Genomic DNA, 14162 nt, shown 5'->3' on the forward strand with positions numbered 1-14162 from the left:
ATGAACATAACAGAGGCTACTCACCTCTCAAACCACTTCACGTTGCAAAGTTTGTTAGGTTCAAGGACCAGGAGCTCTTATGACTGGCATGGATCCAGAAGGATTTATAACCTTAGTCTTTGAAGATCAGAAACAAACCCATCCCATGTCACACCACAAACTATTTCAAAACTCCCCTCATTTTGCTTGCTACATAGCATGGGCAACTGCCATTTGTGACACAGAAGTCCAAAGCTCACTTACCACTAGCTAACCAGATATGTGAATGCTTAGCAAGTAGTTACTATCAAATATACTTGATAACTCTAACATTTTTTTCCAATTAGGCAGCAGGTGATTTTGTGGATATAAGAGAAGTTGCTGAAAGTAATGGCACTGAAACAAAAGGTGAGTGTGCGGTTTTAAAATGTTCTCAACCATTGTGGGATCTGTGTTTCACATTTATATTATTTTTTCTAATACGAAAACCAAATGGTCTCCAATTTAATGTAGTGACTTAGTGTGTAAGGTTAAGTTTCTCTAGGCACTTCTGAAAATGGCAAGATACATTTATAAACTGAGGCACATGCATCATTTAATGTGATACCCTTATAACCAAGCTAAAATAAATAGATTTTTTTGTGCCTCTTCCTTGAAGAGTCCAGAATAAGTTTCTCAGACATACTTGTTATACAGTTTTTCATCATTTCCCCAATACACACTGGAGTATGTTATAAAGGAGGGGTGGCTAGCTAGCCCTAGCCAGCATGAATAATAGTCAAGGGCAATGGCAGTTGTAGTCCAGTGGCAGAAAATGAACATCTACTGTAGAGAGTTTAAGGAATAAAGAAGAAACTCTCACATACCCGAGAGCCATTGTGGATCCTTCAGCCTTGGAACCGCAGCTGTTGTTGGATTACAACTCGTACCATCCCCAGCCAGTTTAGCCAACAGTCATGGGTGATGGCACTTGTGGTCTTAACAACATCTGAGGGACCCAAGGCAAAAGAACACTGGGGTAGACACCATGGGACTAGATGGACCTGTGGGCAGACTTAATATAAGGCAGCTTTTTATCTTCTGATATAGCAGATGTAAAGTTACTACATTGAAAATATCCCAGAAAAGCTGTTTTCCTGGGGGGTTTTTTTTTGGGGGGGGGGGGGTGCGGCGGCATGTATTTTGGCATTTGGATAAACATCAGGTACTTTTTGCCATGCGACGATTATATAGTTCATTGGTGCTACTTAAAACTTTAGTAGTAATTTGAAACATTTTTTAAATGTTTTTTGTCCAAAGTCCTTCATTACAATTGCCTTTTTGCTTCCTTTCCTTTCCTTTGTATTATGATGGTAATATAATTTAAAAAAAATCTCTTGCTTTGTTTATTACACAGGAAAACACAGAATTGCTCACAAACCTCATTCTAAACCAAAAACATTTGCTTTTGAGGCAAATCTTCAAGAAAATGGAACTGGCGAAAAATCCAGTGAAGACTTGAAATCAGAGGAAGACTTTTGGGCCAGACTAGATGAACTAGAGAGACAAGAAGAGATACTTGGTGAACTTGACAGGTATCTTAACAGTTGTTGGTTGGAGCATTCTGTTCAAAAGAAGTGAGAATTTGTAGGACTGAAGCTTGGATATTTATTGAGTCAAACTTTCCCACTTAATCAAGTCTGGGTTCTCAAACAGGGAAAGACATTGGTGATTTGTGTTTCTGTTGTTGTCAAACTTGCATATTTTGAACACTATCTCATGCATTGAAATTCTCTCTGAGTCTAGGACTGGCTACAGAATTATGCTTAGCACTTAGAAACACTCTCCCTGGTCTTTCCTTTTTGGTGAACAAAGCCTGACCCAAATTTATAGTGCATTGCAATCCCATATGCAGTGTTGCATTTTGTATATCTGACATTCTGTGATTATTATACCCACAGTCTCATTACTTTCTGCTTCTGCAACATTTTCCATTTCCAATCACACCAAAAAGAAAGTTTCAAAGTTCTTTTCTTCATCTGGAAAACCTGAACTTCTGTAATCTTCCTTTGTTACAGGATGAGGTTGCTGCTTAAATAAAAACAAATCGACCAGCAAATACAGTAGATTTGGCTTGGGTACTGATGTACATAAACAGAAATATATATTTACCCGTTTTAGTCACTTTGATAGCGAAAAAAGGGAAATCCCAGGAAAATTGGGGAAGGAGGGAGCAGACAGAAAAATGGTAGGAGAAAAAAATGCAATGTTATACTGTCCCCACTTACCTGCTACGGCAGAAGGAGAGTAGAGACAATATAACAAGAGATTGAACGTCAGCATTTGGAACACCCAATGAAGTTCCCAAGGAGTCCAAAAGGTGTTGGGCATTAAACTTTTCTCCATCCCCTTTACTTCCTGATCCCCCACCCCAATTTGAATGACAGCAGAATGTAATCATTTAAGTAAGTGTGGAATCTTCTGGCTAACACGTCTGGCTGACACATATTTTCACCATAGACTTAAATTAGTTTTACAGTAATTCATTCCGCTGAGGGAACCATGGGATTTGTAATTTTGTGAAGCGGAGGACACTGAGAACATAGAGAATATAGGAAGCTCTGTTATACCAGGTCACATTATGTATCCAGTTACCCAGTATTGTCTACTCAGATTGAAAATGCCTCTCCAGGGGGTCATACGGAATTCTCTCCCATCTCTTGCTACTAAATCCTTTTAAATGGAGTTGCTAAGGATTTAACCAGGGACCTTCTGCAAAGTGTATACTCTGCCACTGAGCCATGGTCACTCCTAATGTTTCTCACCAAACAACAATTCCCGTGATTCTTTATAGGGAGAAAGGAATGACCGTTCAGGGGAAGTAAACGGTTACAACATAGTAGTGCAGGTAGAGCCTTTGACCATACTGGAATTCCAGGATTGAGTTTACAACATCTTTCTAAAAGAAAACAACAGTTGCTTAGTTGTACTTAAAGCACAGTCAAATAAATTCAAAGCACTGTGCCATAAAAGAGTTGAGATGAGTCTTGAGGATGAGATTGGATCACGCAGCAGCCAAAGTTCCAGAACCATCAGGTAGCTGGATTTAACTTGTATTAGAAAGTAATAAGAATAAATTGGTGGGCAAAAAGTGCCAAAATATATGTGGAGTAGGTAGGTTTGGGGGGGGGGGCAAACTTTTAAAAAACCTTCAGTAATTTTACTTAACATTTACTTAGCAAAATTTGTATACTGCTCGATTGTAATAAAACCTCATGAGATCTCCCCTAATAATTGGAAGTTTTTGGTGGTTTCTTGGTACATAGGAACAATTGGTGACATTGGAAATAATGGCATGTACGTCCCCATTGTTCACCACAGCAGCAGAGCATACTATTAGAAATCATAACAAGTCTGTTAGTGGCTGCTAGTCAGGATGGCTATATGAAGCCTCTTCGTTTTAGTAGAGTAAACAGGGGAGCAACAAGAGAGAACCGTTGCCTCCATGTACTGCTTGTGACTGTCCCAGAGGCATCTGGTTGGCCAACATGGTAAACAGGAAACTGGGTATTATTTGTTTATTTGCTCTATTTTGCAGATTTATAAACCGTTTCACAGCCAGAACCTACTGAAGCAGTGTATAATAAGATAAAATGAGCGATAGTACAAAATATAGAAAGTCTAAAACAATAAAACCATTACTACAATTGTACAGTTAATATTCCATAAAAAGACTCGGTCATGCTTCAGGGAACGCTATCTTAACCAAAAAGGAAAAGAAAAAGGTCTTTAGTATCTGCATAAGTAACAAGCTAAAAAAAGGTAAAGGTAAAGGACCCCTGACAGTTAAGTCCAGTCTACTTGTCAAATTTCAGCTTCTAACTGATTATAGCAGATCAGTGCTGCAACACTAGAAGTCCAGTTTCCAGTACAAACCAAGTATGCCTCTGGTGCATGTGCTACTCTTTGGTGTTATTTGTAAAAATAAGATAGTTGTCCATATCTTGCAAAAGAAGGGAAAGCCCTAAAAATATCCAAGCATCAGCTAAATGCTTATTTTATGGCTTTGAACTAGAACTGAATTTCATCCTTCCCCATCCCCACTCTAGGATCTCTGATGCTGTTGAGGCAAATGGAGAAGACACTTCCTCCTCTGAAGAAGAGAGAGAAGAAAAAAAGACAGATGTGAATATGGCCGATAGGGGGGAGGAACCTAATACTCAGGATAACTTCCAGAAAAAAGTAACCAACTCAGAAGTGTTCAGAGACCAGCTTAATGGCCCAAATCATTATTGCAGTGATGATGATCAGGATGATTCAGCCATTGCTGAGCACGCCGTACCGACAATATATTTCTCTCATACTGTGGAACCTAAAAGGGTTTGTATTGCAAGGATTGTTGAATTCATATTATGGAGATTGTTGAATTATCAGTTTGTAATGCTTTTCTTGCGTAATACGCTGCTACTTTTACATGTCGAGAGACCAGGCTTATTTAGGGTTCTAACTAATGTTGTATTCTCATGAAATGATTAGGTAAAAGGGGGGCTTTTGCATTTCTAATCTAAACTCTTTGCTTTCAAACTTAAAAAGATCACATGTGAAAAGAATATGGTATTAAAATCTACATGCTACCCAAAACTGCTTAAAATCTTGTTGGCTTTAGGTAAAATGGGAAATGGACTTAACCAGGAATGTCCTTTCTGCTCAGTAGGCTTTGAGGGCAAGAAATGGGATTATGCCTCTTCATTTAAAGATAAGGCAAACTTTACTTTCTATCTGAAGAGGATCCCTACCATGTTCAGGTCATTGGAAAAAGTAATCAGAAGGACACCTAGGTACACCTAGGACCTGGTATGATTGGATGTTGATGGAGTGTGATGGTAATGCTGTTTATTGCATTTTCTTACACTTTGGCATCCAGAATGTAAACTCCAGGGTGAGCTGAAAGACTGAAGAAATCCCATTACTCCACCTTTTCTTTGGAGATGTTAGCCTAACTTATCCACAGAAAGAGTTCAGGATAGAACAGTTTGCCCTCAGTGTTGGTGGAGGCAGGATCCCATCACTCATAGGCTATCCCCATGTCTGAGAAAAATTTTGTTAGTACTACAACTCTTTTCTAAACCTCTGCAGATTTGCATTGGTATATCCCAAGAAGCCTGGACACTCTCCTCTCTTCCTGCCATATTGCTGAGACAAGAACAGATCAGTGCCGAGGACGAGAACAGATCAGTGCTGGTCTAATGTTTCCTTCCTACTCCATATATGATAATTAAGGAGAGATGGGGAAGGTATATTGGAGCTGTTCTTTAAAAGGCTGGCTTTGTTCCCAGATTTAAATTGAAGGCAGAAAGTGAAATGAGAAGAGTTGCCTCTCCTGTTAAGACATCAGGTTTTTTGCCCCAGCCTTCTGACTGAGAAGAAGAGTTAACCTTTTGCTGCTTTCTCTCATAGCTGATGAACAACAATTTTGTTTAAATTTGGTTTAGGTTATAGCCCTGAATAGAATTAGTGTTTTGAAATTTATTTAGATTTTTCACTGTCACAGTGGATTCCCTTATGGCTAGTGGTGCATCTCAGGCCACCTTAAACAAGGGTGCTCAGGTGCGTCTAGATTTTGCTATCTTGTGGTGTACTACAGCCTGCTGTGTCATCCAAACCCAGAAGTGTGGTTAAATGTAAGTATGGTTAGTTTAAACAAGCCAGCTTCAGAAACAATGGTTTGAAATTGGCTTGTTTGAAGTTACCCACGACAAATTGTGGTTAAGACTAACCACACTTCTGTGTCCACACATAACAAACCACTGTTAGCTGAAAACAGAATCAGAAGCTTCTAACCTCTCACAGCTATGCCAAAGAGTGGATGGGTAGGAGCAAACAAGCCCAAGGCTTATTCAGGCAACACCAAACCACAGTTTAGCATTGCAGCCAAAACCACCCCTATATATGGGGGTGCCATAGACCTTAATATTTTGTTTGTTCAGCTGATTAAAGAATGATATTTTGCTGTCTTTGCTTGATTAAAGTCTGATTATTTATGACTAATGTTTATTTCCGCCTCAGGTACGAATAAACACAGGAAAAAATACTACTTTGAAATTCAGTGAGAAGAAAGAAGAGGCAAAACGCAAGCGAAAGAATAGCAATGGCAATGGGCACTCCGCTACAGAACTGCCCAGCATCAAAACACCAGCAGACATTTATCGGTATGGCATCTGTAGTAAGAACAGTTTGGTGGGGTGTGATTCATTTTGCATAGTATAGCTCTAGAACAGTTGGTAATCTACCAAGAGCCAGAGGGCCACAGCTAATAATTAATCCTATTTAATTCCATGTAATTAATATAAATTATATAATGTATTCCTGAACCTTTTGTATGCCAAATTGCACCTGGTAGGAATATCTCACTTATTCTGTATTATTCATATTTGACAATTATTCAATTATTCAGTTAAATGGTTCCTTAAAAATGGCTTGGCCATTATGAAAATTGCAAAAACAATCAATTTGTGTTTCATTTTGCTGCTATACCTACTTAGGGCATTTAGCAGATATTGCTATTAATGTTTTCATATTGTTTTTAATTGCTACTGCTATTAATGTTTTCATATTGTTTTCATATCACTTCATATAAAAACAAAACATCTGCCTGTGAGTGTATTAATGCAGAAATTCTCAGAGCTGAAAAAATTCTAAACTACTTTGGGGTGGCATGTTCCTTACTCTTCTAAAGTGATTTACTTTATTGGCAACTGATCATACCCATGGCAAAGCTACTGAGAAAACATCCCATGACTTTACAGCAGCTTATGCTTTGCATGCCACAAGTTCCAGTTCAGTATTCAATATCTCCTGTTAAAGCGGCCTTCTTCAAGCAGATTCCTGACAGATGTTGCTGGATTACAAGTGCCGTCATCCCTAACCATTGAGCATGGAGGCTGGGGCTGATGGGCGTTGTAGTCCAACAACATCTGGAGGACATCAGGCTGGGAAAGGCTGCATTAAGGGTTGGAGGTAGGTGATGCTTGGAAAAACCCTGAGACATTGAAGAGAGACTGCTAGCAAGAATATAGACAATACAGAACTAGGTGGACCCATGATCTCTCTCTGTCTCTGTATCTCACTCCACCCTCTGCCAAGCCTGTGAAGCTCACAAGTTTTTCAGATCTTCTTTCACTTCAATAACCACACATTATATTCTCTTGAGCGTGATAGATAATTTGAAGTCAAATCTGGTTATTAAAAGCAAAAACAGTGTCACTTTATAAAAAGGTCCCTTCAGGTGGTGTCCAGTTTCATTTTGCAAAATACAAGTCTTTGTAAAGCTCTAATAATGATGTTCACTCCTGAAGAAATGTGATAGGTATCCACTCAAAAGGGGCAGGGTAACAGTTGTGTTGCTGAATGTAATTCACCTACCTTGCATCTTTTACAAGAGTTCAGTAAGAAAGTTGACTTGGCAAAGTCATCATAATTAATTTGTACCAAAGACAGTGAAATTATTGTGAATTTGTCATGTGGTTCTCTGCCCCCCTTCTCACATAGTTTATTAAAGCTAACATTTTCCTTTTGCAGAGTCTTTGTTGATGTTGTGAATGGAGAGTATGTCCCTCGTAAATCAATTTTGAAGTCTCGAAGCCGTGAGAACAGTGTTTGTAGTGATACCAGTGAGAGCAGCACTGCTGAGTTTGATGACAGACGAGGAATTCTGCGGAGTGTGAGCTATGATGAAAGTACCTACAGTGATAACAGCGAAGGAATCTTAGTGGAGGAAGAAGAGGGGGAGCAGGAGCATCTTTCAAAAAAACCATTGCCATTATCAGGATTGTATGAGGTACAGAGAGAGGGTTCTTTCATTTATTGTTTCTTTTTAGGAGAAAACATTAGGACAAATTAGAAATCTTATTAATGTTGATTTCATTTTTCGTAAATTGTCTCTTTAGCTGTCACCAGCTTATTCCTTGGGCAGAACAACAAAAATGTGCATTCCTTCATCTACAGGCACACTATTCTCTTTCTGACTAAGGCATGCCGGGGGCATTTCACAAAGGCAGCCTTTTCCCCATGTCAGTCTGATTAGAGCACAGGTGCCTCTGTCAGTGCTCTTTCCTAAGTCAGGTAAACCATTTATAAAACACTCTCTTGTGAACCTTGGCACTTCCATCCTAGATGCATTTACTGGGAAGTAACCACCACCATTTCAGGGGAAGTACGTTTACTTAGGATTTAGTTGAGATTTCCTCCTCAACTAGTAAGAAACTGGAGAGTTCTGCACTCTCTCTTGCCTTGTTCTCGAGGGCAAATGGATCAAAGGGGCCAGGAAAAAAAGGGATACTCTGGCAGCAGGGTAAGTTGCTCAGAGGACACCCACCTCTAATAGCAGCACAAGGAGTGGAGGCACAGAGACTTTTTCATTGGGAGAGGCACATAATCACAACGGGAAAAGAGAGGGTTTAGATAAGGCCTTGCTTCCTATGAGTGACCAATGGAAATCTGTGATTTAGCATTTTGTTCACATCTTGCCTACTATATGAAGAGCCATGCTGGATCAGGCTAAAATGACCAGCTGATCCAGGGACCCCTTTCCTGGAGCGGACAGCCAGATGCCTCCAGATAAGTTAACATAAGGCAGTCCGCAAGGGGACAATTCCCTAATGTACCTCACAGTCTTCCGGCATTTTAAAAATATATTGAGCTTGTCTGCCACTTTCTATAAAATCTTACTTAACTGTTGTGATGATGCTGACAGGGGGGAAACATGTCAGCACGCAAAATAGTTTGTAGTTCGTACACCAGGTGTCAGCTTGAAGCAGTTAAAGGAGGCACAATATGAAACCTTGAAAGTGCAATATGATTGAAATGTTGACAGGCCCCAAATCTGCAAAGTTGTATCAGTTGCAGAGCTGAAATTTATTATTGCATCATCTGTTTTTATGTTCTTGAAGACCATTTTTTTTCTTATTCCAAAACATACATAGAGGTATGAATATCTCTCCTTAGAACACTAGCACTCCTTCTGGTTTTCTTTTGAGGAAGCTAGACAGTTTTCTTTTGCAGGGAGTTGCTGTTAGTTTTGTGGAGTTTTTTCTGTATTTTCGACTAAAAGAGAGAGTGATGGTAATACACTTTGTAACCTATAAGCTTACTTTCAAGGTTTCCTTTCCTTGTAGGCTTTCTCGGGGACTGTTGTCGAGAAGGAGCCTTTGTCTCCTGCTTCAGCACCACACCCAGTAATCGCTCACCCTGCCCTGCCTACCATTCTGGAGCGAAAATCTGAGGAAGTTCTTTCTGAAGCTTCAGAAGAAACTACAAAGAGGGTTTCAAAATTCAAAGCTGCCAGAATGCAACAGAAAACCTAGTTTCTGCTTAGACAATGGAAGTTCAAAACGGCAGGCTGCGTTGATTTGATACTGTTCATGTTTAGACCTCTGTTGATGATATTTCTTAAAAAAAAAATCGGTGAAAAAACACTTCAAAATTCTTTTTATTTTCTTAATATCCCTGTATGCAGTCAGCACCTTTGTATATGTTTGCCTTACGATAACAGCACTTGGAATAATTTTCAAAAGAATAATCTTCATAAGGCTGTGTGTGTGTGTGTGTGTGTGTGTGTGTGTGTTTAAACCTAAATACAGGCAGTTTTGTACCAGATGTGATGTTCTACATACCATATGGGTCGTTTGAAAGAAACTTTGCAACTTTCAAATAGAGCCAACAATTATATTTCATGACTTGCTTTAGCGTTTAAGACTTGCTCATATCCCCCATTGTTTTGTAGGGTTTGCTTTTAGGTGTCTGTGCTGACGAATCATTTCTTTCCTACTAGCATAAAACCTCTGATAACTTGTATAAACTCTATGAAACAGAACGCTGTGTTCGCATACTTTGCAGGGATGTTTCTTTGATGGAAAAAATGGTATTTTGTAAAATTACACTTTTCAAGTAAAAGAAAAAGAAAAAAATCTGAAATGTTGAAAGTATTCTCCTTTGGGTTATTATATACAGTGGAGTTGAAACATTTTCTCAGTTCCAAATTCCTTGAGCATGTTCTCTGACCTTTCCAATGCAGAGCCCTTTACTCTCTTTTCTTTTCTTTGTGTATGAAACACCTATTAACGTCAATGGAAATTACGTGCTCATGGGGAGAAGAGCTTAACCCTAAACTAAAGGAGGTTTAGCCCCAAAGAGATCCTCCCCTTCCATTGTGCATTCAAAAATGTGATTCTGTTGTTGTGGGCTGTTCCAGGAAGCAATCGACCCTGTGCCGTTATTGTTCAGAGTTTGCAACTTGAAGACAAGACACAGCATGGACATGTAATCAAAAGGAAGCAGTCTATCAGGCCAGCTGCACACTGTGGCAGCATCCTGCCTGCAGCAAATGGCACTAGGTCGGGTTGCAGGATTTTAGTCCATGTACCTTTCTAAGAACAAGCAAGTGTTGCATTAGTTTCCTATTGCCATCCAAGCACAAATCAATGAGCTGGCTGCAATATCCATACAAGACCACCTGTTTCAGTTCTTTCATGAACTGGGAAGCAACCAGATCTGGTTCTCAAGGGGACTTCCCTCTCAGCTTTCAAAACCAAGGCCTATACAGTATGTCTTGCAGGAGCAGCAGCCTAAGCAAACGGGTGGGAGTAAAAATTTGTGTAGTGTTAGTTGCCCTGACAGCTGTGGGCCTAACTATGAGTCCAATAAATAAACAAAATGAAAGCAAAATAGCAAATTATCTTTCTCCCCTTTCAGCTTGGTTCACTTTTCCATGTTACACTTGTTCCCACGTTCTCTTTGCGAAGCTAATACTGAGCAAGTGTTGAGCAGAAGCAGCTTCCATTGTGGCCCCAGCACACAAGAGATGCCCTGAACCTTTGTCTTTAGAGAAGGGGAAATCAACTTTCAGGAATTTAGTCAAGGTAGGCAAAGGGAATCGCTGCAGCTCAGTTGTCAAGCACACTTTTCGTGCAGAAAGTCCCAGGTCCAATCCCTGGCACCTTCCCCTAAATGGATTAAAGGTAAAAGGTAAAGGTACCCCTGCCCATACGGGCCAGTCTTGACAGACTCTGGGGTTGTGCGCCCATCTCACTTAAGAGGCCAGGGGCCAGCGCTGTCCGGAGACACTTCCGGGTCACGTGGCCAGTGTGACATTGCTGCTCTGGCGAGCCAGAGCCGCACACGGAAACGCCGTTTACCTTCCCGCTGGTAAGCGGTCCCTATTTATCTACTTGCACCCGGAGGTGCTTTCGAACTGCTAGGTTGGCAGGCGCTGGGACCGAGCAGCGGGAGCGCACCCCGCCGCAGGGATTCGAACCGCCGACCTTTCGATCGGCAAGTCCTAGGCGCTGAGGCTTTAACCCACAGCGCCACCTGCGTCCCTCTAAATGGATTAGGTGGTGGGAAAGACCTTTGCCCAAGAACCTGGAATGCTGCATGCAGCTAGTCAGAATAAGATGGAGAAATAGTTTGATCTGACCCGACACCAGGCAATTTCCTGTGTTCCTAAATAATCTTGGACCAGCCCTACCATTGGGCAGAGGGGTTACTGTTTCAAGCAGCTGATATTGGGTGTCATGAAACAGTAGCAAACTGTTTAGCTGTTCTGATTTTTTTATTGTATTTTTTTATTGGAGAGGAGCTTGCCTCAGGTGACAAAGTAGCATGACTGGCCTTGAGTACCGTGTTCCATGACCATTGGGCCCTCCCAAATGGACACACACCATTTGGACACACACAAATGGACACAAACCATTTGTTGCTCTGCCTCAGGTGGTAAAATGTCTTCAGCAGCCAATACCCCATTCGTTTACTCCAACTTGCTTATGTACTAAACAACCTTTACAGTGCAGCAAAAGTTGAGTGTTCTGTTGTATTTGTAAAACAGGGTGCTTCTGGTTCTCAGAGGGGAGCCTGACTACTAAGAAGGCTTCTGCTTGTCTGTTAGTTACAGAACTCAGCCAGACATGGAAAGCTTGAGGACTGGTGAGTTAGATTGGAATTCAATTTGTTCATATGCATGCCAATATCAATCTGGACTGGTGGCCGTTATGTGTTATGTTCTATGTTCTATAGGATATGGGGCAAGTCTTTAAAGCAAGGAACCATCTGCAAATCTTACTGGACAGTTGGTGTGGTTTAATGTCTAGAGCAGGGGTTGTCAACCTGGTCCCTACTGCCCACTAGTGGACGTTTCAGGATTCTAGGTGGGTGGTAGGGGGTTCTACGGCACAAGCTGAATCCTTCCAACGAACACTGGTGGTAAGGAAATTTTACCATCAAGAAAGATGCATTAGTGGGCGGTAGGTATAAAAAGGTTGACTACCCCTGGGTTAGAGTATTCGGGTGGGATTTAGGGAACTGATGTTCAAATTGCCATTACATCTTTTGGGGGCGGGATAGAGGCTACAGACAGACTAATTAGTCAGTATTTCTCAGTTCAGATTGAAGTTGGTTTGGGGGGAAATGCATTAAAATGCAGTATTCCATAAGAAACTGTAAGAGAGACATGGATTATAGCTAACATGTATACTCCATTTCCCCAAATAGCGATGGGAGCACACTAGATGCAGAGTAAATAGCAGCCTGTACACAGCCCTGGTCTCCCTTAACCAAACCAACTTTATAGGGTTGTTGGTAAGGCAAAATAGCTCTCAGAGCTCTTTGGAAGAAAGGCTGTGTACAGATGTCATGAGTCCTTTTATTTCTTATTTATTTATGTAAAATATTTACAGCCTTCCTTTTAGGGGCATTTCTTCCCAAAGCAGCACACATAAATGGCAGATAGATAAATCAAGATGATATACTTTACTATGAGAAAGCCACTCTGATCTCATCATAAGTCAGTTAAACTGTTAGGGAAAGACAACATTTTAAGGAATAAGTCTTTGAGGCTCACTTGAAAGTCTGTAAGGCAGGGAAGCACGTGTAATCCAATCAAAAGGGGGTTCTGTAACAGCAGGGCAACCCCTAAAAAGGCCCTGGTGTGTGTTTTTTGCTCACCAACCTAATTGACCTTACTGGCAGAAATGCAAGCAGGATCTCTGAAGCAGATCTCATTGTGTGGGCAAGATAATACAATGAAAAAGAGCCATTCTCAATCCTAATATCAGTCTATCAGGTCAGAGGAGGGAAATCCTGCACTGCTTCTAATTCACCTATTTTTACATTGACTACTATGTGATTTTTGTGTGGCCAGCTGGCCAGCCCAGAGACAGAAGTCATACAGTGCTTTTCTGGAATATTGGTGTCCCCTCCCAAACTGGAAAGTTTGGTGTGTGTGAGGGGGGGGGGTGTTCTTTGGGACCTAAGCTTGCAAATACACACACTATAATTGGATATCGCAAACCTCATTGGAGGTGTTAATCATTAGCTTGATACATGCTGAAATGTAGATTTTATGGCTCTAAAGCATATTGCGTTAGTACTAAAATAAGCCATCAATGCCAGTCCACCCTCTATTCACGGCTAAATATTTAAAGGAGGTTATTTATAGCTTCCTTAATGAATTCTTGGCTAAACAAAATGAAATTATGTCCTAGAAAAGTAGGAGCTATTTTGTAACCAGAACAGTACATCTATAAAATATAGTGCTATGAATATGTATTTTAAATAACAAAGGGGTTGAAGATCTAATCTAATCTACCAGAGCTGGTTAATTAGAGAAAATGGGCCCCAATCTTAACTATGCTTACATGCTGTAAATCCCATTGACTTGCCTGGAGTACAATTGCTGTGTGTGCATCCTTTTCCTCTTCCCTCCTGCTGCCTTTATCTGGATTCCGCCCCCCCCCCCCCGGGACCCTGCTGCTTTCCATGGTTGGCAATCTCTAGCCCTGGATACCATGTTGCAGGCAAGTAACAGTCTCATTGTGGATGTTTGATGGACACACTAGCTATGATGAATTGCTCTGCCTCTGCGGTCAGAGGCTGCAATGCTTCTGAATGCCAGTTTCTGGAAACCACAGATGGGGAGAGTGCTCTTGTGCTTGGGTCCTGCTTGTGGGTTTCCCATTGGGTCATGTGGTTGGCCACTGTGAGAACAGGTGCTGGACTAGGTGGGCCATTGGCCTGATCTTTTTACAGTCAGGTACCAGCAGTAAGGGGGACGCAGGTGGTGCTGTGGGTTAAACCACAGAGCCTAGGACTTGCCGATCAGAAGGTCGGCAGTTCGAATCCCTGCGACGGGGTGAGCTCCCGTTGATTGGTCC

General features: G+C 41.1%; 1 protein-coding gene across 3 annotated transcripts in view; it reads left to right on the forward strand.

The window, feature by feature from the left end:
• URI1 (URI1 prefoldin like chaperone) overlaps positions 1–9829 on the forward strand; it is a 46167-nt gene extending 36338 nt beyond the window's left edge. For all 3 annotated transcript variants that reach the window (XM_079988859.1, XM_079988861.1, XM_079988860.1), the window contains 6 exons: positions 327–387; positions 1376–1553; positions 4068–4338; positions 6025–6167; positions 7537–7795; positions 9132–9829. In XM_079988859.1, coding sequence (XP_079844985.1) covers positions 327–387; positions 1376–1553; positions 4068–4338; positions 6025–6167; positions 7537–7795; positions 9132–9320 — 1101 coding nt within the window. In that variant the 3' untranslated portion in view covers positions 9321–9829. The remainder of the gene's footprint in view (positions 1–326; positions 388–1375; positions 1554–4067; positions 4339–6024; positions 6168–7536; positions 7796–9131) is intronic.
• Positions 9830–14162: the final 4333 nt, after the last annotated feature.

This window comes from Podarcis cretensis (assembly GCF_951804945.1).
Source record: "Podarcis cretensis genome assembly, chromosome: 8".
Taxonomy (NCBI): Eukaryota; Metazoa; Chordata; class Lepidosauria; order Squamata; family Lacertidae; genus Podarcis; species Podarcis cretensis.